General features: G+C 38.2%; 1 protein-coding gene and 1 non-coding gene across 4 annotated transcripts in view; both read left to right on the forward strand.

The window, feature by feature from the left end:
• The window catches only part of POLR3B (RNA polymerase III subunit B), a 115929-nt gene that overhangs the window by 47633 nt on the left and 40593 nt on the right, over positions 1-27703 (forward strand). For all 3 annotated transcript variants that reach the window (XM_027107434.1, XM_027107435.1, XM_027107436.1), the window contains exons 13-19: positions 3635-3796; positions 6727-6927; positions 8856-9018; positions 10272-10425; positions 13368-13442; positions 14034-14132; positions 19664-19791. In XM_027107434.1, coding sequence (XP_026963235.1) covers positions 3635-3796; positions 6727-6927; positions 8856-9018; positions 10272-10425; positions 13368-13442; positions 14034-14132; positions 19664-19791 — 982 coding nt within the window. The remainder of the gene's footprint in view (positions 1-3634; positions 3797-6726; positions 6928-8855; positions 9019-10271; positions 10426-13367; positions 13443-14033; positions 14133-19663; positions 19792-27703) is intronic.
• On the forward strand, positions 17313-17419 carry LOC113621372 (U6 spliceosomal RNA). The gene has a single exon (XR_003433158.1). It is a non-coding gene; the product is annotated as a U6 spliceosomal RNA (small nuclear RNA).

Consider the following 27703-nt stretch of genomic DNA (forward strand, 5'->3'; position numbering starts at 1 on the left):
CATAAGTTTGTTTTCTATGTCTGTGAGTCTATTTCTGTTTTGTAAATAAGTTCATTTATATCATTTTTTAGATTCCACATATAAGTGATATCATAAGATATTTATCTTTCTCTGACTTACTTCACTTAGTATGATAATCACTGGGTCCAACCATGTTGCTTTGAATGGCATTATTTCATTCTTTTTTATGGCTGAGTAATATTCCATTGTATATATCTACCACATCTTCTTTATCCATTTATCTGTCAATGGACATTTAGGGTGCTTCCATGTCTTGGCTGTTGTAAATAGTGCAGCAGTGAACATTGGGGTGCATGTATCTTTTCAAATTATAGTTTTCTCAGGATATAGGCCCAGGAGTGAGATTGCTGGATCATATGGTAAGTCTGTTTTTGGTTGTTTAAGGAACCTCCATACTGTTCTCCATAGTGGCTCTACAAATTTACATTCCCACCAACAGTGCAAGAGGGTTCCCTTTTCTCCACACACTCTCCAACATTTGTTATTTGTAGACTTTTTAATGATGGCCATTCTGACTGGTGTGAGGTGGTACCTCGTTGTAGTTTTGATTTGCATTTCTATAATAGTTAGCAATGTTGAGCATTTTTTCATGTGCCTGTTGGCCATCTGTATGTCTTCTTTGGAGAAATGTCTATTTAGATCTTCTGCCCATTTTTTGTTTTTTTGATATTGAGCTGTATGAGCTATTTGTCTATTTTGGAAATTCATCTCTTGTTGGTCACATTGTTTGCAATATTTTCTCCCATTCTGTAGGTTGTCTTTTCATTTTGCTGATGGTTTCCTTTGCCGTGCAAAAGCTTTTAAATTTAACTAGGTTTAATTTATTTATTTTTGTTTTTATTTCCATTACTCTAGGAGATGGATCCAAAAAAAACATTGCTGTGATTTATGTCAAGGACTGTTCTGCCTATATTTTCCTCTAGGATCCAGTCTTACATTTAGGTCTTTAATCCGTTTTGAGGTTTTTTTTTTAACATATAGTGTTAGAGAATGTTTTATTTATTTTTTAAATTAATTTTTATTAGAGTTAGTTGATTTACAATGTTGTGTTAGTTTCTGCTGTACAGCAAAGTGAATCAGTTATACATGTACATATATTCACTATTTTTTAGATTCTGTTGCCATATAGATCATTACAGAGTATTGAGTAGAGTTTCCTGTGCTATGCAGTAGGTTCTTATTAGTTGTCTCTTTTTTTTTTTTTAAGTTTTATTGGGGTACAATTGATTTACAATGTTGTGTTAGTTTCAGTTTCTTTTATATATAGTAGTGTGTGTATGTCAATCCCAGTCTTCCAGTTTATCCCTCTCCACAACCCTTTCCCCTTAGTAACCATAAGTTTGTTTTCTACATCTGTGACTCTATTTCTGTTTTGTAAATAGGTTAATTTATACCATATTTTTAGATTCCACATATGTCATACTGAGTGAAGTAAGTCAAAGACAAATATCATATGATATCACTTACATGTAGAATGTTTTAATTTCATTCTTTTACATGTAGCTGTCCAGTTTTCGCAGCACCACTTAATGAAAAGACTGTCTTTTCTCCATTGTGTATTCTTGCCTCCTATGTCATAGATTAATTGACCATAAGTGCATGGGTTTATTTCTGGGCTTTCTATCCTGTTCCATTGATCTATGTGTCTGTTTTTGTGCCAGTACCATACTGTTTTGATTCCTGTAGCTTTGTAGTGTAGTCTGAAGTCAGGGAGCTTGATTCCTCCAGCTCCGTTCTTCTTTCTCAAGATTGTTTTGGCTATCTGGGGTCTTTTGTGTTTCCATACAAATTTTAAAATTATTTGTCCTAGGTCTGTGAAAAATGCCATTGGTAATTTGATAGGGATTGCATTGAATCTGCAGATTGCCTTTGGTAGTATGGTCATTTTAACAATATTTGATTCTTCCAATCCAAGAACTTGGCATTATTTTTGAGTTTTTGAGTTTTATAAAAATAGATTCATATCATATACGTTCTTCTGCAACTTTTTTCTTCATTTAACATTGTTTTAAAGGTTCATCTATATTGTTTCATGCCACTGTATTTCACTTTCATTTTTGTATTCAATTGTTTAAAGATATGATACATATGATAAATATCCCTTTATCTATCCTACTTATCAAGACCTTTGTATGACTTACCTTTTTTTAAAAAAAAGAACATTTTTATTCATATCTTCTGGTGCCTACATGACAGAGTTTCTACAAATAGGATTGCCCAGTCATGGAATCAAGTTAAATCTTCAACTTGACTGGAGAGTGTCAAACTACTTTCCCAAGTATTTGAACACTGCACTGTACATAAGTCCTGATGGTCTCCATCCTATGACTTAGTGTCGAAATTAAACATTTTTGTACCATCTCCTGGTGGGCTTAATTTGCATTTCCGTCATTACTAATGAGATTAAGCCTCTTTTTCATATGCTTATTGACCATTCCTGTTTTTTCTTAAATGTCTTTTGGGCTGTTTGTATTTTCCTTATTGGTTTTAAGATTTTTTTGGTGTTCTTTGGATCCAGTTTTTTGTCAGTTACATGTGTTGCTGGTATCTTCTCCCAGTCTGGATTTTTTTTTTTTTTAACTTTATGGTATCTTTTAATTCTAGAAGTTTGTAATTTTAATTTGTCAACCCTTTCTTCTTTTTAATAGTTAGTACTCTTTATATTTTAAACTTATGCCTTTGGTATTTGTTGCATTTTGGGGTATGGAATGAAGTAAAGAAGCAGTTTCATTTGTTTCTGAAATGAATAACCGGTTGTCCTAGCACCATTTATTTGTAGTCTTTTTTTTTTTTTTTTTTTTTTTTGGGTTTTGGGGCTTTTTTTTTTTTTGGTCTCTCCCTTTTAAGCGCCCAGGCTCCGGACGCCCGGCTCAGCGGCCATGGCTCACGGGCACAGCCGCTCCGCAGCATGTGGGATCTTCCCAGACCGGGGCACGAATCCATGTCCCCTGCATTGGCAGGCGGACTCTGAACCACTGCGCCACCGGGGAAGCCCCTATTTGTAGTCTTTTATTTACTTACTGATCTGAAATGCCATCTCTATCATATGACAAATTTTAATATATGTGTTGTTTGTTTCTGGACTTTTTGTTCTGTCCACTGGTCAGTTTATCTATACGTTAATCAGTCCATTTGCCTTCTTTTTCAGGAATGTCTTGGCTATTTTAGGATCTTAGCTTTTCCACATAAATTTTAGAGTTAGCCTCAATTTTCATTAAAAACCTGGGGATTTTGATTAGAGTTGCAGTGGAATTTTAGATCAATTTGGGGAAAATTAGTAACCTTAAAATGGTCTTCTTATCCATAAATATTTTCTTCATTTATTTAGGTCACTGGTCAATGAAATCTCAGTCTGGGAATGACTGGTCTAAATTAAAAATCTATGAATGCAGGGATTGTCATCTTTGCTCTTATTCCCAACACCAAGCATAGTGATAAGCACATATATCAGTAAAAGTACATGTTTATCAAATTGAATTTTAAAATATATTTTTTTCAGTTTTAAGCAGTTTCTCCATCTTTTTTTAAACAAAGTTTAATAAGGACCTAAAACTTAGTAAATAAGCTAGTAATGCATTTTGAAAGTTCACCATATACTTTTTTTTTCCTTTAGCTTTTATCTCTTCTTTTTGAAGATTTGTTCAAAAAATTTAATTCTGAAATGAAGAAGATTGCAGACCAGGTGATTCCTAAGCAAAGAGCAGCCCAGTTTGATGTTGTGAAACACATGCGTCAGGACCAGATTACCAATGGCATGGTGAATGCCATTTCAACCGTAAGTCTTCAGTCATTTGGGTAGAGTTTTGTAACTTATTTGTAAACCTGTTCAGTGGGAAATTTAAAGTACTGATACTTTGAGAATCTAGGTGAAAAAAGTATATGTATATTTAAGTCATAAATTTTCTACTTTGAAAGATAGTCTACAGTTTAAATCAGTAGGAATTTTACTACTATATTACTTCATTGCCAAATTATAGTTCCTGTTATATGAGGCAATAAGAAAATAGATATACTTTTACATAAAGGAAAAATCTTTTAGTTTAACCGTTAATAACCATTCTTTCAATGGATACTTTTCCCCATTTTCTTCTGTCATAAAACTGATATATTACAAGTAGGTTTATTAATGACAACGTTTGTCCAGAACAGTACGACACGTTTCATTTCATTGTAGGTTTATATTCCTCAAAGAGCTATCAGCTGTTCTCACGTGAGTGATGAATTCAGGCCTCAGCAGCTGCTGTGTGTTCAGGGCCTCCGGCTGTTCATAAAGGGTTATCAGATAGGTTTTTGCTCCCTTTCTTCAAGCGTAACATCTATAGGTCTATCTGATAAAGTCTTGTTCACGTTTTGTATGCCAGACATAAAATTAGTTTTATGGATGGGATTTGGTCCCAACAAAAGAATAGTATAGAGTAGCACGTGGACTCCCTTAACAATGAAAGAATTAGTGGTCGACTTGCTGCCCTACTTGACTTGAGAAATTTGCCGTGGGTCTGTTTGAGCAGCCCTCGCCATGACAGCTCCCTCTAGACCTGAGGGGAGCCTGGCCTTTGTGCCTCTTTAGGCCCCTCACACTCCTGTGGCCCAAACTTGTCAGGAAGTAGATTCCTGAATATTTGAAGCGAAGTCTCCAAAGAGCACTTGAACACACTTCTGTTAGAATGACTTTTCTTTGCTTTTGACCCATGATTTTCAGGTCAGAATAGCTGTTTTGAGTAGTTGTTTTGCCCCTAAGTGATACCACTTTACGTCTGGGAGCAGACTGCTTATTAGGAAAATCAGTAGTAGGCCTTGTTACAGGTGAACCCCAATCTGTAGACAACCGGACAAAGATCAACTTCTAAAATTGTGATTGTTGTCATATGTAGACTATTTTCAACAAATAAATTTTCTCAGAGGAGCAGTTTTAGACGCTTTGTCTGTTTCTCCTCTCTCCCTTTTTAAAACTCCTGAAGAATATTGGAAAAGATTATCTTGCTGAACATCTCGGCTTCACTCCCCATCTACTTCCTATTTGCCAGCAGCTGCTGTCTTAGTTGAATTCTGTGATGAATATTTTTTTTTTTTTGGGGGGCAGGAATTTATTAATTTACTTATTTATTTTGGTTGTGTTGGGTCTTCATTTCTGTGCGAGGGCTTTCTCTAGTTGTGGCAAGCGGGGACCACTCTTCATCGCGGTGCGCAGGCCTCTCACTGTCGCGGCCTCTCTTGTTGCGGAGCACAGGCTCCAGACGCGCAGGCTCAGTAGTTGTGGCTCACGGGCCCAGTTGCTCCGCGGCACGTGGGATCTTCCCAGACCAGGGCTCGAACCTGCGTCCCCTGCATTAGCAGGCAGATTCTCAACCACTGCGCCACCAGGGAAGCCCTGTGATGAATATTTATTTATCTTCCTTGCTCTTACTTTGTGGTCATAAGGCAGTTTACTAGGTTCATTCTCATTCAAAGAATAAAAGGAATTAACTCAACAAGCAATATGAGAAGTTAACTTGTGGGATCAGTGTGTTTGCTCTATTTCTTTGCTTTGTAATGCATCAAGTTTCTTCCTAGGTTTTAGCTTTTTTCCACTCTATCAAAAACTCAAGTTTCTGAAGTGATAGATCTTCACTGAAATAATGCTTAAACTTTAATTTGTGAGGAGCTCCCCTGAAGTCAAATATTTAAATTCAAACAGATGAGTTTTTCTACTGTGAGGGGTTTCAATCTGGGATCCATGAGTCCTTCCTTGAAATTGAAGGCAAATTTTCTGTTTGTGGTCCTATGTGCATTTTTCTCGAGAATAGTCATAGCTTTCATCAGATTATCAAAAAAATGAAGAACCACTGTTTAGCAGATGTAATTTTTTCCCTTTGAATCAGAAAGATCATTGAATCAATCACTTTTTGACATTTTGTTTTCTACTTTGCTTTTTCTCTGCGTACTATTTTCTGTTAATTCACATTACCATGAGTTGCAAACTTAATGATTCCTAACCTTAATCCTGAATTATCCTTGAGAATATTTAATGTGTACAATTAATACCACTATAAAATAATATATTTCAGTACTTTCAATGCATAGGAGATAAGGTAAATTTAATGTTCAAAATTTATTTCATATGAATCTAAGATTGACATGGTAGCCAAAGAAGGTATATAATATTTATTAATATGAATATATGTGCAACTTTTAGCCTTGATTAAGAAGCCTATAGTTATTCATTTTCCCTGGTAACTGCTATTAGAGTCTTTTTTCTATTGCTATATTTTCCTCTCATTAAAACTAATTTTGGAAGACATCCAGATAATGGCACATTGCAACATGAAATTATCTCTTTGAGCTTCAAGCTAGTGTTACCTTAAATGTGTGTAGAAACTGCTAGTGTTCTATTAGTTGGCTTATTGCTTCCAGTGGAAATCTTTGGTTGAACTGGCTTGTTCAGAACATAATTAGTTCTTCAGAAAATACCCACTCTGATGTGATAATGTTGATGCATTGGAGCATTCCGAGGTGGTTGCTAGATATAGGTAATATCCATGAAATTCCTAGAAAACCCCGGTGAGTAACTTGGCTAAATTTTAATTGTGACATTTTGATTTCTGAATATATATCATGGCTCTCATTTCACAAACAAGCAGTTCCTATGCTGAGCCTCTCCGAGTGACTTCAGAGTATCAGACCACATGAATGGATCAGGGGTAGCTCATGTCTTTCCTCTCCCTTCAGGGAAATTGGTCTCTGAAGAGATTTAAAATGGATCGCCAGGGTGTGACTCAGGTGCTGTCTCGCTTGTCATATATATCCGCACTGGGCATGATGACAAGAATCTCTTCCCAGTTTGAAAAAACAAGAAAAGTGAGTGGTCCTCGATCGCTCCAGCCGTCTCAGTGGGGAATGCTCTGCCCTTCGGACACTCCTGAAGGAGAGGTAAGGTCCCCAAGGAGTCTCCGCTGTGTCAGTGGTCATGCCTGTTGGTGATGCTCTGCTTCTTCTCCCGTTCCCCCAGGCTGTATCGTTTTTGGGGTCAGCCACGTATCTGGCAGAGAAATGTTGATGCAGCCATCAGAATGTCATCAGTATCATTCCCGAACAGTACCTACAGAAGTCTTTGATTTATTATCTCACCTAAATAGAAATATTGTCCAAATTTTCTTGCTTGTTTTAGTTTATCCCAAGAGTCAAACCAGGCAGTGAAGAGGGGATAAGAATATGAAGGAAAATTAAAGAGACCCATCACCTTTGCTCACAAGGAGCTCTTTTTAAGCAACTCCTTATTTTCTGTGGCTGTACTTTAAAGGACATCAGAGTCACAGTTGCAGCCAACTAGGAGCACACAGTCCAAGACCTAAGTTGGATTCCAACTCACTTATATAGGAAACATAAGCAGTTACCAGAACACTAAACCAAGGAGTTTAAATTGGTTCACATCCATAGCACCCACTATTTCCTGTGTCGTGGCCCTTTCTACTTCATGTTAACCACTGTTGGTTTCACTTGATTTTATGCCTTCTAAATTGTAAAATTCTGGAGGAAGGAACCATGTTAGGTTCACCATTGTATCCCAAGGTCCTAGCCCAGAGCCTCATTCAGACTAAAGGCCCCATAAATATATGCTGAGTGAATAAAGAAGTTAAATATGACAGGTAAAAGATATATGTTCCAAAGTGTAGGAATTAGTTATGACTTGGGAGAGGTGAAAAATACAAGTCCATACAGGGTTATAATTTTTAGAACTTATCATTCTTCTCCTGATTTATCTTAAACCATATGGAAATTCACATTAAAATTTTCCAGCTTGTCAAATTTGCATAACTTACACATCTTGAGTTTTGGAACACTAAATTTCCCAGAGATTGCTTCAACTAATCTAGATGAAGTACCTGTTTTGTGCATCACTACAGCAGATGGTTTCTAAGATTGAAGATGTAATCTTTACATGTCACATGTGTCTCAAGTGTTTTTGTTTTTTTCTTAATTTGCTGTATTACTTCCTTGTTTATATGTTTGCTTTAGATTTTTTTCCTCTGGTTGTATAGAAGTTTAAAAATATTTTTTTCATTTCCTTCTTACTTTGAAATAATTTCAGGCATACAAAAAAAGTTGCAAAAATAGTGCAAAGAATTTCCATGATCCTTCACCTAGATTCCCCAAATGTGACATCTTAGGTAACTATAGCACAGTTATCAACCTCACAGCCCCAGTTATCAACTTTCATAACCCCAGTTATGAAATTAACACTGACAACAATATTGTAATCTGTAGACCTGATTCAGATTTTGCCAGTTGCCCCACTGTCTTTTTTTGATCCAGGATTGCTCTCAGTTGTTGAGTCTCCTTAGCCTCTTATTCTGAAGCGGTTCTTCACTCTTTGTCTTTTATGACCAAGAAGCTTGGAGAGTACCGGCCAGTTATTTTGCAGACTCTTTCTCATTTCAGGCCAGCAGTTTTATATTTTTATGTATTCACAATTATCAATGTTTTCCTTTACTGTTTTTATACAGTGTCATCTTAATGACTGTGGTGTTCTGTTGTCAGGGAATAGCAATTTAGGCAATTGGTTTCTTTGGGGAGGGGACATTTATAATGTCATCATTATTTCCAGTTCAAATAGTACTGTGCTGAGCATGTCTGTGGCTAAATCTACGTTTATATCCTTGCTTTCTAGTTCAGGATAAATTCCTCTAGGATAAGGGGTAGGTATATCCTTAAGGCTTTGTATGAATCTCCAAAGTGTTCCCTACGAGGCTGTACTGCTTTGCCTTGTCACCAGTGGAGTGGTGAGCTATTTTCAGACACAAACTGTACTTTGTGTTACTCATGTTCATTCTTAGAAATGACTGTCTTTTGTTTTTTAGGCATGTGGTTTGGTTAAAAACTTGGCCCTTATGACGCACATCACAACTGACATGGAAGATGGACCCATTGTTAAATTAGCCAGTAACTTGGGAGTAGAAGATGTGAATTTATTATGTGGGGAAGAGCTGTCTTACCCAAATGTGTTTCTTGTCTTTCTTAATGGTGAGTATATTATGGAGACATGTTGATCCTAAACAGTCTGTTTGGGAGGGGGAGGGAATCGACTATTACCCATGTATATAGAGCACAAATATACTTTAATTCTGCAGTCAAATTCTCTGCCACTGAGCTGTACCCCCTGAGTATACTTTAATTCTGGACCCAGGTTGACATTAATTGAAAGGTAGAAAAAACGGTAACAGAAACAGTTATTCCATTGGCTGAGTGATCCAGGTTCTGAGACAATACAGCTATCAGAGCTAAAGGGTAGCTTTGACAGCTGGCAGCGTATGCACAGTGGAATGAGGCTCAATACGGTATCTTTAAGTTCAAGTTAAATATGTGAGACATTCTGCAGAAATAATCAGATCAGCCCTTACAGTGAGATGACTTGTATTCAGCCACTGAGTGAGTGATTGTCCGCAGCCTCTGGCGAGAGGGTCCCTTTCCTTCAGCTTCTGCTCCAGTTGCTTCTCTCATACCCCTTCCCACCCACTTGAGGGTCCTCCAGAGATGCTGCAGCAGGTGTGGCTTGGTGGCCTGGGTGCCTGTCCCCTCACAGGTGTGCTGCATGTGCTCATCCTGGCCTCAGCCCCCATGCTCATCTCCCCCTTCTTCCTGCTCTGGGAGGCCTTCACGATTTCCCGCGTGGGCTGGTGAGAAGGAAAACAGGGCTGTTGGCTGCCTGCCTCGCTCAGTGAATTCTGGCAGCTAACGCTGAGTGAGTCCTTACTCTGGGTACTCACCCAGTACCTCTCTAAATCCTCACACTAGGAGGATTTTAGGGAGCCAAAGGCCATTTTCCTCATTTCTCAGATGATGACAACAAAACTGGTTTAAAAATAGCAGTTACTAGGTGCTCTGTCCAGTTCTAAGTGCTTTCCATGAGATCAGCTCATTTAATCCTCACATCGACCCTGTAGAAGTGGTAGAGCCAGTGTTCAGCCCCAGGGGTCTGGACCCGAGTTCATGTCCCTGCACGGTGCTGACAGACGAGGAGACTGAGGCTGGCTTCACCAGTGTTATGCAGCCAGGGTGTGGTAGGCCTGGCCCTGGACTCCGGTCCCCACCCCGGGCTGCCCTTGACCACTCCACTCTGCTGCTCCCTCCAGCCTTGTGGACTGGCTGCAGGCTTAATAACAGTACTTCCAAATGACTGCTCAGTGCTGCTTATTGTTTTTGTTGAGTAGATATTTTAAATCCCATTAGATTTATTTTTTATTTCGGTCTTGACTATTCTTATTCTTTCTGCTTAGGTAACATCCTGGGCGTCATTCGAGACCACAAGAAGCTGGTGAATACATTTCGACTGATGCGAAGAGCAGGATATATCAATGAATTTGTTTCCATCTCAACGAATCTGACAGATCGGTGTGTCTATATTTCCTCTGATGGAGGAAGGCTGTGCAGGTAGATGTGGCTAGAAAGAGTTGTTAAGATCTCTTTATGTTTGCTTTTGAAAGAAATGGACTTGTTTTTATTTTTGAAGCTGCTTTAACCTCTTTCATTGTTAAGATAAATTTAATTCACTTAGCAAACACCTCATGAATATGCATACTGGCTACTGGGGATTCAAAGATTAATGGGAGTCAGTCTCTGCCCTCAGAGAACTCAGTCCGCTGGGAAAGGCAGAAATAATTAGTAATAACAACCAACTCTGCGAGTAATAAGTGCTAGCCATTATTTATTATCTTAATAGATGTATTATGTGTAAGGCTTTAACTACATTCAACCCTATAAGGTTGGATTATTATTTTCATTTAACAAATGAGGTACCAGGGTTTAGTGAGACTAAGTAAATTACCCAAAGCCAGATAGTGGTGGAGTCTGTTTTTCACCCGGAAGTCCTTAGAATTCATTTGACTCCAACAGTGCTGATTTTACCCACTATATTCTGTTGCTATGAACTGACCTTTAAAGGATGAGTAGGATTGCTTTAAAGGATAAAGGAGGAAAGGAGAAAGGCTAAGGAATGGCAAGAATAAGAAACATAGAAGCATGAAGAGATACCGTAACATTAGATCCGGTAGAAGAGTAGGTGCCTTATATTCATTCCGCACATATTTAGGGGCTATTTTGTACAGGTGCTGTGTCTTAGGTGGGATTATGAAGATGAACATGACATGGTATCTGGTCCTTCGGGGACAGGCAGGGACTTCAGCTGAGGATGTCACCTTGTTCCATAGGCCTTCACTTGATTCACCAAAGTCTGTCTTTGTGGACCTCAGGTAGTGTGAGGGCACAAGTCAGTGAGCTGGCAGTGGTTAGAGTGGTGGCAAGAGCTTGGAAGTCTGCCCTGCTGGGAGAGTGGACTGCCAGTGTCTGTGTCTGTCTGGCATCCTTGTTTCCTTCCAGTTACCCTCCTCATTCTCCTTTGAGGATTGCCCTTCCTCACTGGCAGGCTTCTTGGGACGGTCAGTCAGGTGCTCTCTCCTGCTCAGCCAAAGGACAGGCGGCTGACCCAAGCCAGGCCAGTCAGACCGTCTCTTCAGAGAGTTTGAATCCCAAAGAGAATAGCTCGAGGGAAGAAGTGGCTGGAACAGATTCATCCTGGCGGCGATGCATACAAGAGGCTGCTCATTAACCCTGCCTTTCTGGATCCTTGGGACTGTTCTGGCTCCTTTTCTTTCTGAGGCTGAGCATTGCACCTTTCTTCTTTGATTCTTATCCTTCTAGTAAATTCTTAGCCTTTTGGTAAACTCCTTAAAATTTCCTTCTTCTTTTTTTGTAAATTCCATCTTTGCTTAAATCTGCCAGAGTTGGTTCCTATTCTTTGCAAGCAAAGAGCCCTAACTGATGCTATACCTGTGTTTGAATCCTAATGTCCCACTTACTGACTTGTGTGACTCTGAGTTTATTACTTAAGTCTCTGGGCCTTGATTTCCTCAGCTGTAAATATGTAAATAACAGTGCCTCCCTAGGATTGATATAAGGTCTGGTAAGTGCCCTGTAGGGTGCCAGGCAAACACTGGATGCTTATTTATAGCTATTAACATGGCCCAATTAAGGGTGGGGAAAACACTGACATTTTCTAGCTTACTCTTTCTTAGGATTTTTCTTTTTCATTACATCCCATATAATATGGCATAGCCTAAAAGAAAACTAGTTCTTTTTTTTTTAGAAGTGATTGTATAACGACACAACATAGATCTGGCAGGAAGAATTAGTAGAATTCATTGAGTAAACTGAAAGGTAACTGAGGTGGCCAAGTGTGGTCCCCTCCCTCTCCTACCCCTGCTCTGCCATCACTTCTCAGTCTCTTAAGCTGAGCTAAACTGCAGCCCCAAATGAGGGAGGCAGCAGGGTCTCTGCTTCCCTGCCAAGGGGCAGCCAGGATTTTGAGGCAGTGTTGAGTCCCATGAAGAGTTCACCCTGTTCACTTTCCAGCAGCTTGTACCCCCTTTTGTAATTGTGCAGCTCCTCTTCTTAACTGTTTAAAAGTGCTCATTAGTCCTCAAATAGTTATTTGGACTTGAGGGTGGAGCGCACGAGTGTCTGCTGGTTACTTGCTCCCCTCTGTAAGAGCCGCTTGTCCAAATAGCAACAGCCCTTGACGTTTCGTGCCGCGTGCCGTCCTTTGTGTCGGGTGTTTCCTCGTGGTGGCGAAGCCCTCAGAGGCAAATCACCGCTGACAGTTACAGGTTAATCTACCAGAACGTGTGGACCAAAGCTCTCTACCTTACGCCCATTACATCACTAAAAATCCCGAAGTGAAAAAGCTATATTCCCTGCAAACTCATACCTACTCTTTGGTTGTGTGTAGCTTTAAGTCCCCTGCTAGTGTAGCCCAGGGGTGTTTGTCCTAAAGCAAACCGCTCTAGGCAGCTGGAAGTCATCAGACCTTCACTACAAAACGCCATTGTTTTCCTTGGTGATGGTTCTCTGCCTGCTGACCTCTCCATACTCCCAGTATGAAATCAGGAGAGGCTTTTGGTATGATGGATGCATTTACACAGTTTTAAAAAATATATGATATTAAAGGTATTAAAGGTTTTGGTTTTTTTTTCTAGACTTTATTGAGTATCATTTCATACTGCTTTCTCATTCAGAACCAAATATTTCCAAAGATACTTGGAGAAAGGACTGTGTGTTTATACATGTATATGTGCACACATGAGCTGGTGTGTGCGTGTGCACGTGTGTGTGCGTGTGTATGTGAGAAAGAGAAAATAGGCCCCTGTGCACTCACACTTGTAAAAAATACCTGGTGTCCTCAAGCACTCCAGAAATAAGTTTGATCATATCTACCGCTTCCCTCATTTCACTATAGTAAACTTACTGATTTAATTCTTTTGTTGAACTACTGTAAATCTGTTTTGTTCTTTGGGTTTTTTTCTGTTTTTCTATTCCAGACCCTATATAATTGTTAAGAAACAGAAGGCTGCAGTCACAAATAAGCATATGGAAGAGCTGGCTCAGGGGTACAGGTAAATAGCCAAAAGCAAAAGTCCTCAGTCTCCTTAATACTCATTTATATGATCTAAACAGAAGTAATGTTATTTGATCTGAGCTTTTAAGAAAAGTATTACATATTTTCATTTTTAGTCTCTTAATTCCTCTCTACCAGCTATATCAACCTGTTAAAAACCTGTTCTTTTCTATGTGAACTTGCTTGGACATTGTAAAATATTTATCAATTTAGATCATGAGGATTCCAGAGTCTTGGTGTAAATTAGCACACTCTTCAGCGTTTCTAGGATGAGAAGGATATGTTGATGTAGACATCTGACGTACTGTGGGTCTCTCATCATATGGGGTTTTTAAAGTCATAGAAGGTATTTTTTAGAAGTGGGACCAGATTGACAAGAGTCACAGATGTTTTACTGTTTCCATTTTGGTGATTTGTGATAACTCTATGATCTAAGAATAACGTGTTTCAAATATCCCAATGTATTGATACTTTTTGGAAGAGAAAGATGCTTTGGGCCTAAATGAAAGCATGTATCTTCCACTATTGCATATAAAATACTGCAGTAAAATGCTTTTTAACATTGTCCATTTCACCAATATTTTCCCAGGAATTTTGAAGATTTCTTGCATGAGAGTCTGGTTGAATATTTAGATGTGAATGAAGAAAATGACTGTAACATTGCACTCTATGAACATACGATTAATAAGTAAGTAACAACAATAATTAAAACCTGTTCCGGGGCTTCCCTGGTGGTGCAGTGGTTGAGAGTCCGCCTGCCAATGCAGGGGACACGGGTTCTTGCCCCAGTCTGGGAAGATCCCACATGCCGCGGAGCAGCTGGGCCCGTGAGCCATGTCCACTGAGCCTGTGCGTCAGAGCCTGTGCTCTGCGATGGGAGAGGCCACAACAGTGAGAGGCCCGCATACCGGAAAAAACAAACAAACAAACAAAAAACCTGTTCTGATGATAGACACTATCTTCTTTTTTCACTTCATCTTCAATTCTATTGTGTATTCCTAGTAGGAACTGTTAGAAGTATACTGTTAAGGAAGCATAACCCATAGTTTATCCCAGGAGTATCACAAAACTGCTAATGAATAATCTTTAGATTTAATTATCCTTCCTTTTCATTTTACACTCACTGTACATTTATTAAAAGGAATTGCTTCTCTGATTTTAATACTCGATTACTGCCAAAATTAAACTAATGAATCAGGCTACATAATGGTGTATTTATCTGTTCCAGGGTTGATTTTGTCAGTGGATGTCTGAATTCCTGTTGTCAATGCAGGAATTCCCTACCTTGTATGTTGTAAAGATATCTCTAAACTTATGTGCAATATAGACATGAAATGGTGATATGTTCACAGTGTTTCTTCTAGAACAGTGATATTTTTAGAAACATCTTTGTTCCATTTGGAATACATTATAGGACATTTATATAACTTGCTGTCTGATGCATGTGGCTGAGGTACCACTTACCTGAATTAGAATGTTTGCAATTATGCTATTAAGTGGTTAGGGAGTTTAATACTGCCACCTGATAACTATTTTTGTCTTCAGTCAGGAAAGTAGTTTTCTGTTTTCCACTACCAGATGAGATATACCACTTTATTTTTGTCATATTGTAATTTAATAAATAATGCTTTTCAGCAGAATTTTTATTCCTTAAAGGTATGAATCTCTCAAAGTACTATTTTTATACCCCTCGTTTAAAGATTGACTGGAGGGCTTCCCTGGTGGCGCAGTGGTTGGGGGTCTGCCTGCCGATGCAGGGGATGCGGGTTCGTGCCCCAGTCCAGGAGGATCCCACATGCCGCGGAGCGGCTGGGCCCTTGAGCCATGGCCGCTGAGCCTGCGCATCCGGAGCCTGTGCTCCGCAGTGGGGGGTGGGCCGCAGTGATGAGAGGCCCGCGTACAGCAAAATAATAAATAAATAATAAAGATTGACTGGAGAATTATATAGTAACCCCACAAATAACGATTCCATCCTGGTTACTCAAGCCAGAAACCTCAGTTTCAGCCTTGATTCCTCTTCCCCTCTACACCCACATCTAATCTCGTAACATACCGTGTGGACTTTCAAAGTATACCCGGAATCTGAGCTCTTTTCACCACCTCCACCTGCCGCCCTACTGCAGGCCACTGCCATTGCTTGTCTGGATCCTTGCAAAAGGCTCCTGACTAGTTTTGCACTTGTTCCCATATAGTCTGTTCTTTATAGATCAGAATGGTCTCGTCACTTCTCTTCTCAAACCACGCCCCCAGCCCCACCCCACCCAGTGGCTTTCCATCTCCCTCTGAAGTCCTTACAGAGGCCTTCACGTTCCTACAAGGAAGCTATGGCTGCAGCATCATCTCCTCCCTCTCCCCCCTCACTCTGTTTTAACCACACTGGCCTCTTCATGCTCCTGCCCCAGCCCCTCTGCCCTGGCTGTCCCCTCCACCTGGAACGCTGTCACCTACCTGCATGGCTCACTCCTTCACATCCTCCAGGTCTTCACTCAGGTACCACCTTCTCAGCGAGTTTCCCTGACCACCCTATTTAAAGTAGAAATCCCTCCTCTGACCACCCCTCTTTGCTGCTTTATTTCTCTAGTGCTTAAATCTTAAAATCTGTAAAACGTGTATTTTGTTGATGCATCTGTGTATTGTCTGTCTCCCACCACTAGAAGCTTCATGAAGGCAGGGATTTTTCTCTGTTTTGTTCACTGCCATAAAGGAATATAACTATCAATATCACCCAATCACCACGCTATCCCATACATCAAATTAATTTATTTTAAAAATAAGAAAAAATTGGTATTAGTTCATACTTACGACATTTGTTAAAATGTAGAAATGCATAAAGTAATTCCCCATCCTGCCAAACTCCACCCTCCAGAAGTAACCAGTGCAAATGGTTTAATATGTACTCTTCTAGATTTTTTTCTAAGTGAAGGCAAACATACATACATTTTGCAGCTATTTTTCAGTGTCTTGATTTTTTAACTTAATGTAATTAACATTATCATCCTGGATATTTTTCCACATTAATGTATGTATATATATTTATATATATATATATAATTTTAATTGCTTTTTATTACATTGTCTGACTACATATAGATAACTTACTTAATTGTTCCCCTATTGATGACTATTTAGGCTGTTTCCAGTTTTTTCACTATTGCAAGCAACAGGTCACTTAGTCTTAATTTGAGCTAAATTTAAGGCCCTTATGCATAGTGAACAGGAAGTCTCCTATTTCCTGTTCAGGATAGAAACTTAGGGTGGTTATAATTTTGAATAATAATATTCCTCTCTGTTTTGTAAAATTCGAATCCAGACTTTTACAAAGTTTGGACTTTCAATAATTATTAGATAGTAAGATAGTATATGATCTTATGTATGTTGTTGTCATGAAAAAAGAAGAAACTTAGATCTTTACCTTCTTCATTTTCAGCTTACCCCAATCTTTACATTGGAAAAAGTAGTTTTAATTTGCATTGGTCAAATTGGCAGTATATAAACAGAACAGTACATTTTAAACAAACTGTTTTATTCTAGGCTATAAAATGTCACTATAAGCTGTTTCTCTGTAAAAAACAGAAACAAAGAAAACAAAACCTAGAGCCCCTTCCCTCTCTGCTGACAAAGGCCTAAAATGACTGAGAGAATTGAGGTTCTGCGAGGTCACAAGGTCAGAATTATATTCTTCAAACCAAGAACTACATGGAAAGCATCCTCTCTAACCAAACGAGGGACACAGTTCAATACGTGTGTAATGAAAAACAAATAGCTGGATAACTGTATAAGTGGGAGATCTTTTGCCATGTACATTGCAACTAATTTTCCATGATGTGTTGGGTTATCTTGGAAATCACTTCTCTTCAGAAGTACTGTAGTGCTTGCTTCGGCAGCACATATACTAGAATTGGAACGATTCAGAGAAGATTAGCATGGCCCCTGTGGAAGGATGACATGCAAATTCGTGAAGCGTTCCATATTTTTAAGAAAAGATGAACATAAGACAGATAATTATTAATTTATTTCAATTTCACCAGTCACATAAAAAAGAAGAAACATCTTCTTTGGAAAATTATGAAATAGTAAATAAGAACATCTCATTATATACCTATGAAGTATTATGTTGATATATAATGTATATTTAAATTGTAATACAAATGTAAGAGATGGTAAATCAGATCCTCTCAATTTGTTGATTTCAGTGGAATTTGGTACAATTATTTTGTATTTCAATTTGACTATCAAGAATAAAAAAAAAGTTATGTCATTTGGCTCAGGAAAAAAAAAAAAGAAGTACTGTAAACTGTTGAAATTATGATTAAAGTTATGCTTCAGAAACACTTGAGGAAGGGACAGAAGGTCATTGGAGACCACAGATCCTGGATGTGAGATCTGTTACTTTCAGCAAGACTTAAAAACAGTCTGGCTGCCCTTTCCCATTCAGATAGCTGAGTTGCTTTATCATTTAGCCAAAACTGAATTTTCTGCAAAAACATATTATGAAAGTAACCAAGATTCTAACATCTACTACGTCAAGTCTTACTTTGTGCCCCGTATCTATAAAAATATAATGCAAGTCACCATATAACTTTAAGTTTTCTAGTAGCCACATTAAAGAAGTAAAAAGAAACAGATGAAATTAATTTTAATAATTTTATTTAACCCAGTGTATTTGAAAGATTATCATATCAACATGTAGTCAATATGAAAATACTGAGATATTTTACCTTTTTTTCCTACTAAGTCTTCAAAATCTGCTGTGCACTTACACTGCATCTCAATTTGGATGCTAAATTTTCATTGGAAATACTTTTTTTTTAATGTATTTTATTTATTATTTATTTTTGGCTGCATTGGGTCTTCATTGCTGTGCGCGGGCTTTCTCTGGTTGCGGTGAGCGGGGGCTACTCTTCGTTGTGGTGCGTGGGCTTCAGTAGTTGTGGCTTGCAGGCTCCAGAGCACAGGCTCAGTAGTTGTGGCGCACAGGCTTAGTTGCTCCGCTGCATGTAGGATCTTCCTGGACCAGGGCTTGAACCCATGTCCCCTGCATTGGCAGGCGGATTCTTAACCACTGCGCCACCAGGGAAGTCCCTCATTGGAAATACTTGATCTGATTTCATAACATTTACAATTGAAAAAGTAGAGTAATACATGTAAGTGGTTACAAACATAACTAAAAGGTTTTAAAATAACTGAACTGAGCTATTTCAATATAAATTTGAGCTTTAAAATTAATGTAAGATAATTAAAATTAAGTAAAATTAAAAATTCAGTTTCTCAGCCATTCTAGTCTAACAAGTGCTCAATAGCCACACTTAGCTAGTGGTTACAGAATTGGTCCCCATAGGTCTATAGTAACTATTCTTAAAGGGGATATAGTCCTCTCTCTAAAATGGTAATACAACTTTCTCACTGATATACGTTGGAAAAGTGGGGAAAAGCAGGCCACTCATCCATATAGTTATATTAAAAAAAATTTATTTTTAAGACATTTTATTGAAGTACAGTTGACTTACAATGTTGTGCCATGTAGGTATTTTTGATACTGCATTTCTATGTGCTTAATATAGTAATTTCTTTAAATGAGTTATTATTATTAGTTAGTATGTAATGATGTTTTATTTTTTTTTTTTTTAATATTTATTTATTCATTTATTTATTATTTGGTTGCGCCAGGTCTTAGTTGCGGCAGGCAGACTCCTTAGTTGCAGCTCGCCGGCTCCTTAGTTGTGGCATGCTAACTCTCAGTTGCGGCATGCATGTGGGATCTAGTTCCCTGGCCAGGGATCGAACCCAGGCCCCTTGCACTGGGAACGCAGAGTCTCATCCACTGAGCCACCAGGGAAGTCCCAGATGTTTTATTTTTTATATAGGCATTCCATATTGTCTCCTATCTCTTATATTTCTACAAATAAAAGTTTCACTCTTTAGTTTCACTGAAAAAAATAATTTGCTGTTAGATTTTATTTAAGTATATTTTTCTTCTATCATTTTTACTAGCATCAAATTTTATTGTTATGAGGTTTTATTATTATATTGATATAAATGTATTGTATGTGTTTTATATATATATATATATACACACACATTTTTGTATGTATTTATGTGAACTTAAATTTTAAGTTTAGTCCTCAGGGACCTAGATAGGAATATTTTTTTATACCCTTTAAGAGAGATTTATTTTAATACTTGGTGCCTAAGATGTCTGGTTCTTAATTCACTTGATAGAGATACCACCCACTTGGAGATTGAACCCTTCACTCTCCTCGGCGTTTGTGCTGGCCTGATCCCGTACCCTCATCACAACCAGTCCCCGAGAAACACATATCAGTGTGCCATGGGGAAACAAGCCATGGGTAAGAGTTCCTCCTTGAACTTGGTTCTAAATACTTGGATAAATACTTATGTCTTTATTCTTTTTTTTTTTTTTTTGCTGTACGCGGGCCTCTCACTGTCGTGGCCTCACCCGTTGAGGAGCACAGGCTCCGGACGCGCAGGCTCAGTGGCCGTGGCTCACAGGCCCAGCCGCTCCGCGGCACGTGGGATCTTCCCGGACCGGGGCACGAACCCGCGTCCCCTGCATCAGCAGGTGGACTCTCAACCACTGCGCCACCAGGGAAGCCCCTCTTTTTTTTTTTTTTTTTTTTTTTTTTTTTTTTTTTTTTTAACAGCTCTTTATTGGAGTATAATTGGAGTATAATTGCTGTGTTATTCTTACTTCACTTGTGTTGCACGTTGGGCCAGGTCAGGCGTTGCTAACACCTGAGTGTTACCAAACTCAGGAGGTTGTGTGTGGAATTCTGCAGTGCTTGTAGGTGCCCCTGTCATGTCTAAAGCTTAAACAAAAATGGAGAAAACCTCTCTGAACTTGTACTCTTGACCAAACAAAGGGATATATAATAACTATCACAGAATTACAAGGGGGTAAATATAAAGAGAAAAGCCCTATATAAATGTAAGTAGTTAAGCAGGAGAGATGGAAGAAAGAGCAGGAAAACTCGAGGTTAAGGGAGGAGAGCAAAAGGCAATAGAGATAAAGATGCACAGTGTGTATTAGAATGTACTTAGTAATCGTCTGGGTGACAGTCATTGAACCCATTATATCCACGCAATTGCTCCTATAGCTCCTGAAACACTCAGTATGTGTCACACCATTTTCTGAGTTCATTTTCCTTTCTTCTTTCTGTTTTTCTTCCCTTTCATTCATTTATCTATTAATTTATTTATCATCCGTAACATTTATTGAGCATCAATAATAAACCAATCATTGAGGCTGGAACCTTAAAATATAGAGATAACACAGAGCCCTGCCCTCAGTGAGTTCACAGTCTAGCAGGAGAGACCAACAAATACAACAGTAATTCAGTATAGTCTGATAAATGCCATAGTAGATGATAGCCAGAATCTAAGGGACTAAGCAGAAAAAACACCTAAGGTTAGAGAGTGGGCTGTTTCTGAAGACTAGAACTGAACTGAGCCTTGAAAGATACTGAGTGTTTCTCACAGGTATGGAAATGTAAGCAAGCAGTGTGTGGGTCGTTTTGTATAGTATATGCTGTAGTATGGACATAGAAGCGTGGTGGAGAGATGCCATATGTTGGGGAGTTTGAGTTTTGTCTTGAAGAAGATACAGAGAGGACACTAGCAAAAAAAATTTTGCTTATAAGCTTTTTTTTGAAATGTTTTTAAAACTCATTTAAATCCTAATAAGGTTAATAGGTTTTATTTTCATATATGTCTATGACATCAATATGACTTGTCATCTCTAATTTAAAGTATGATACAAGGAGGTTCATAAAGAAACTGTAAAAGGTTTCTGCATTGCATTTGGGCAACAACCAGAATGCAGTTAGCTGCTCAGTTACTTACAATTAGCTGCAGTTGACCATAGCTTGACAATTAAGTCATTCTGTTTCTCCTACAGATAAAGAGTATGTATTTCCTTTCGAGTTTTTATATTGCCCTTTGGTTGGCAACAAAGACATAAGAAGCATGTTGTCCTGCTACCATTTACCTGAATGATGTAATGCCTGGACAGTTCAGAATAATTCCCAGTGGGAAAATCTAAACAGCGGCTCATCAATTTAGCCTTTCCCATTCATACTCAGCAGCAGTGTAGGCTGATTTCCCGCTTGTGCTTCTGACTTGCTAACAAGTTGAAATATACAGTACTGAATCCTGTGTGTCATGAAAGGGCTATCACTTCTATTGGGTTTACCAAACCATTTTGTTTCATGATGTGAATCCCAGCTGAAACAATACACCTTTTGTGTAGAACTTTCAGCAGAATTAACGGAAGACTAATCACTTCATCGCTGATGCCGCTCTTTAGTGTGTTTGAAGATTGAAACAGAAAGAGCTGCATCTATCTCCACTTGGCAAATCTTTTTTTTTTTTTTAAATAAAGAAGTGATTGAATGAAAGAAATAATATTTTTATTTTTGTAACTCCTCTTCCTACCAAAAAAAAAAAAAGCCTTTTATTTTGTAGCCATGAGTATCTGAAACGTTCGGCTAGCTACCACACACAGTTAAGCAGGATCAGTGTGTACAGAAAGCCAATTCAGTGTCTGTAGAGTTCTTTTGTAGTTTTCTGTGTGAAGGTTTCTTTCTCGTTTTGTTTTGAGTGTCATTTGCAATTCATTGTCTGTGTTTTCGGAGGTTGGTGTATTCAGCTGCTCTGACCCTGGGTCCTGCACATTTAGCTCCTTGGATACAGTCCTCTGACGTGACTGCTGACGCTAGGAAGACAAAAGCCACTGAATATCTTAAGTAATAAAAAAAAGCCTTTGTTACTGTTTGTTATTATAAAACACCTGACTGGAAAGAAAAGCCACGAGATTAAAGTATATTTAAAGTTTGCACATGAGAAGGCCACCTTGCTCTTTGGACACTGTAGTAGCTGCGGAAGTATTGAGCGAGGTCTATAGGAAAACTCGCAAAAGGAAAGAGGCCGGCAGAGGGAGAGACCCAGAACAGGGACCCAGGTCTGAAGAACAGAGATCCAGAACAGAGACCTGGCTCTTTGAGTTGGACTTCTCGGATTCATTTTCATTCCCTGCTGTCTTGACAGCTGATAACTAAAAGTCACTCTATCCCATTTTAAATATTAGCCATGCTGAAGACTATATACATCTCAGAGATTCTGTGTGGATTTTCTAACATAATATTTTAGTTGCCGTTTATCTGTTAGTCCATGTGGAAAGTGAAAGACAAGATCCCAGAATTAATTTGCTAAATATTCTTACCAACCTGGAAGTTTACTATATACCTTTTACTACCAGTCCCTCCCATTCAACAGAGTGAAAAAAGAAGAGAAAGTCATTTCCTGTCACTACGAAGGAGACCAAGACAGCACAAACCACAGAGACTGAGAGCCTTACCTTGTACATAAGAGAGGGCTGACTTGATTCCAACATGAAACACCAGCAGAGGGTGTTTCCTAAATCTGAGGCTCTTTAAATTATTCATAAAGTTCAAGTTTCCACACGGCGTCTTACTGTGCTACTGGGGAACACCTCCCTTCCATGGATATGGCTCTGTTTGTTGTGACATGGTTCAGAGCAAGAAGTCAGGTAGACGTGTGTGGAAATGGCAAGGTCTCCAGGTCACTCAGTGCTACAAGTGAAGGCTGTGTGATGGGGCTGCATTGTATGCTCTCTCCCTGGCGCCAGACACCAAGTTCACATGAGTCACACTTTCATATCCTGCCCATTTTATTAGTTGGCAATCCTCTAGTGGAACACTTTCTTCTCTTTAAAAGGATCTTTTAGTCACTATCAGCTCGGTTAATGAATATGCATCACATACCTCCTCCAGCCCCCGCTCCTTCTCGCCACCCCTTCCTCCTTCAACTCCAAATTGCCGGGACTGTTTTGTTTTTTGTTTTTTTAAAGTCAGGAGCTAATGCAACTTCTGTTTTGGTTTTTGTTTTCAATACAGTCTCTTCTTAAGTGGGTAGTTCCTTCTCTTGTATCCCCCACTTTACAGTAGGATGGGATGTACTAGAAATAGGCTGGAGAATTTTAAAGTATTAAAGACACATAATATACAAAGATCCTCATAAAATGTTGTTTCATTCTGCATCTCCTCTTCTCCCACTTTCTGTTTGAATTTTTTTTTAGACTATTTATTTTTTAATCCATTTGGGGATACAAAATGAAAAGGTGTCTTGACCAAATTATCCCTGGCAATTCTTTTTTAGAATTCTGTTGGTTAAAAAAATATATGATCATTGTAGCTATTTTAGATGTAAGCTTATGTGACAGTTCCTGAGACTAGAATGTTAATAATGAGCACTTAAAATTGAGGTAAAATTGAAGTTCATTATGTCGGGTTAGAGTTGGAGGTAGAATGGGTGGTATTGCAGGGTGATGGGTGTATATTTTCATTACTAATATTGTTAATATTAGTCATAATGAATGCTTCCACTTAGTGAATACCCAACTGATTTACGTACATTTCTTTTAAATCATCTTAATAATCCTGTCAACTATAATACATACCTTTTTTGTTTCTGACAAGGAAACTGAATTCCAGTTTGGTTGAGAAACTTATAAGAAGTTACATTATATCTGTTATACCATGACATTTATAAAACTTACTAAAATTTTTCTCCACTGAAACTAACTTCTTTCCTCACTTTTTCCAGTTCGCTGTGGGTCATGATGAAGGTACCTTCCCTGCTAGACCATAGATTATAAGTTCCTTGAGGACAGGGACTATGTCTGTTATTTATTACTATATCCCTTGGGCCTAGCCTAGTGCCAGTTTAGTAGGTACTTAATAAATGTTTCAACAACGAATAAATCTCTGAGCACATTAAAATTGTTAAGAAATCAGATGCAGATTTTTGAAAACAATCTTTGAAATGAAGAACTAAGTTGGAAGACATACAACCTGGTATTTAGACTTACCCTAAAACCACAGTAATGATACTGACGTAAGGGTAGACATATAGATCAATGGAACAGAATCCAGAAATAGACCCACACATTTATGGGCAATTGATTTTTGATGAATATATCAGGGTAATTTAGAGGAAAGGAAAATCTTTTCAACAAAATAAAATGTCTCAGTATCTATATAGAAAAAAAGGAACATCAGCTTCTCCCTCATACCATACAAAAAGTTAATACAGAATGAATCACAGCCCTAAATGTAAGAGCTAAAACTGTAAAACTTACAGAAGGAAACTTAAGCAAAAATCCTTGTGCACTCAAATCACCTAATGTTTCTTAGATAGAACACAAAAAGCACAAACTATAAAAAAGGGAAAAATTAATAAATTGGACTTTCTCAAAATTAAACTTTTTCTCTTTGAAAGAAACTGTTCAGAATATGAAAGACACCGTTAAGCCACAGAATGGGAGAAGGTATTTGCAATACATATATCTGATAGAGGATTTGTATCCAATATATATACAAAGAACTCTTCGATAATAAGACAACCCAAGTAAAACGGAAACAAAAAACTCAGACACTTCACAAAGGAATAACCAATAAGCTTATGAAAATATGTTCAACGTTATTAGTCATCAGGTAAATGTAAATTTCTGTGAGATATGACTGCACACTCATTAGAACGACTCAAATGAAAAAGACTGACGTTCTAAGTGTTTGTGAGGATGTGGAGCAGCCAGAATGCTCACACACTGATGAAAATGTAACACAGTAAAATCACTTTGGAAAATTCTTAAGTTGTTTCTGAAAGTTAACCATACCCTCAGCAAACAACGCAGAAGCATCACTCCTATGTATTTATTCAAGAGAAATGAATATACAAAGACTTGTGCTTGAATGTTCATAGCAACTTTATTCACAGTAGCCCCAAACTTTATTCACAGTAGCCCCAAATGGGAAACATCCCAAATATCCATCAACAGTTGAATGGATAAACAAAATGTATATTCATATGATGGAATACTGCTTAGCAATAAAAAGGGATGAACTCTGTTACACACAGCCATGTGGATGCATCCCAGAATCATGCTACATGAAAGAAGCAGCACAAGAGTGTACATACTGTATGATTCCATTTATATAAAATGCAGAAAATGCAAACTGATCTATACTGATAAACAGATCCTTGGTTACCTGGGACCAGGGGCAGAGAGAGGGACCTTTTGGGAGTATTGGGAATGTTCTGGATCTTGACTCTGGTGGTGGTTTCACAGATGCATATATCTGTCAGAGCTCATCAACTTGTACACTTTAAATGGGTGAAGTTTATTGTAATTCAATAATATTGATTAAATAAAAAGAAGTTGGGCAAAGGAGGATGGAAAAAATAGTTAAATATATAAAACTTCATTTTATGTTTCTCGGTATACATTTTCTAAACTATGTGCATCCTTACTTTTTTTCATCTCACTTTAAAATAATAAACTTCTTCACTGTTTTAACGTGCATTTACGTACCTTGTTATGCCAACTTGTGACTCCTTAAGAAAGTTTTGATCAAGAAAATAAGAGTTTATAGGAAAGATTATGTCCTGGGTAGTAAGAAAATGAAATCATTGGAGATTATAGTTATACCAAAATGGGACAGTAGAAGGAGAATTCAGCTTATAGATATATTCTTGTTGTGTTAGTTATTATATATATGCAGTGCCCTTAAGATAGCTGAAAATACTAATAGAGGCATCCCAGTTTGAGCACGTGCTTCACCACAGGCTAGTGTTATAATGTAATTTCTACATGACATTTTCTCGAAAAAGCTTGCTTATTGGTAAAAGTAACCAGTCATTCATAATTTTTATAAAAATTGTGGTGTGTGGTGGCATTTGGAAGTTTTATAATTTAGAAGTCATAGTTTATAAATCATGTTTTAACCTACACACCCGTTGTCAGTGCTGCTAAAGATGTGTATATATGTATACGCCTACAACTTCTTTAAAAAGTCTTTAAAGAAAAATTTCTGTTGAGATCACAAGCACCAAACTTTTGCGAAACCATTTTGCTGTTCATCTATTCGATGGTCAGTTGCAGTGCCCAAGAATTAAGTTCGGGGCCTGGTAGCACAATTTATAGCAGGATCCCATCTCTTTCACCATTGTTTAGAGGTGCAGGCAGCTATGCTTCCCTGCTGCATAATAATGCTCGTCTCAGGTTTCAGAGGACATGTTTGGCAGCCTAGTGGGACATTGCCTGAATCTTTGTCTCATTGGAGCTGAAATCTCAACGTAAACTTGAGATGATTTCATGTAAAAGAACCAACTTATTGTCAGTGAACAATCCAAGCAGCAACAGTTTTCTTTCTAAAACAGGAAGTGATCTATTACCAGGTATCCTGCCCAGTTTATTAGTTGGCACTAAAATAACATTAATTGGCAATTTATAGTGTAAACTTGACAAAAATTTGATGAGGTTCAGTTTAGCTGTTGTTTTTCAGCTGACGCTTGATAAATTTTCTAGAGATTTAAGCACAAATATGTATTCTCATAATTTCATTTACTTGACATTTATTGGGCATCGGTAGTGAGCCCAGCACTGTACCAGGTGCTCGTTTCTTTAGAGCCCTACAGATTTCATTATTTCTTTCTATAGTAATCGTCAAGGAGTATTGTACCATACCATTTTTGCTGCCTGAATAGGTTATTTTCATCCCTGAATTGAAATCACCATTGATTTAATGACCATAAGAGAAAAAGGTAAAGAAAATAAATACTGGGTTTTGGTATCTGCTCACATTAAAGCTTAACTCCATTAAGTGGCACGTTAACGTCTTGGGGTGGGTGAGGGTTGTAGATGCGCCACTCAGGGCAGGAAGGAAGAGATACCTGGGAGAAGCCCACGCTCAAGCTCAACAGTAGGACAAACATGAGTTTCCTGGTTTTTAAGGTCTCTGAGTAGGAGTGATTGTGTGTTCACAAGCCCAGGAGACTGAAAGCCTTTTCTCAGGCAGGTCTTTGAACCCTAATGCACCCCAATGGAGAAAAAGGAGAAGGGTAGGTAACATTCTGGTTTCACTTTCAGATGACAGTGATACCCCTCCAAGGTCCAATCAGGTGGAAAGGCTGATTGCTAAGGAGAGAAAAGCCTATCCCTGATTGGACAGGGCCCTGGATTCCCTAGGGGAAGGGACCCTGCCTTTCCCCATTTTATCTCCAATGCTGGGCACAGAGTAGGTGTTTATTAACTGCTTAATAAATGAATAGTTAAGCAAATGGATAAGTCTACTCTTCTCTGCTTTCACTCTCCTCTTCATCCTGTTCCCTCCCATTTTTCCTGCTTTCTTTTCATTTAGAACATTTGTAATTGTTGATTTC

This window comes from Aethalodelphis obliquidens, unplaced genomic scaffold (genome assembly GCF_003676395.1).
Source record: "Aethalodelphis obliquidens isolate GAN/ISIS:26980383/991018 unplaced genomic scaffold, ASM367639v1 scaffold8, whole genome shotgun sequence".
NCBI lineage: Eukaryota > Metazoa > Chordata > Mammalia > Artiodactyla > Delphinidae > Aethalodelphis > Aethalodelphis obliquidens.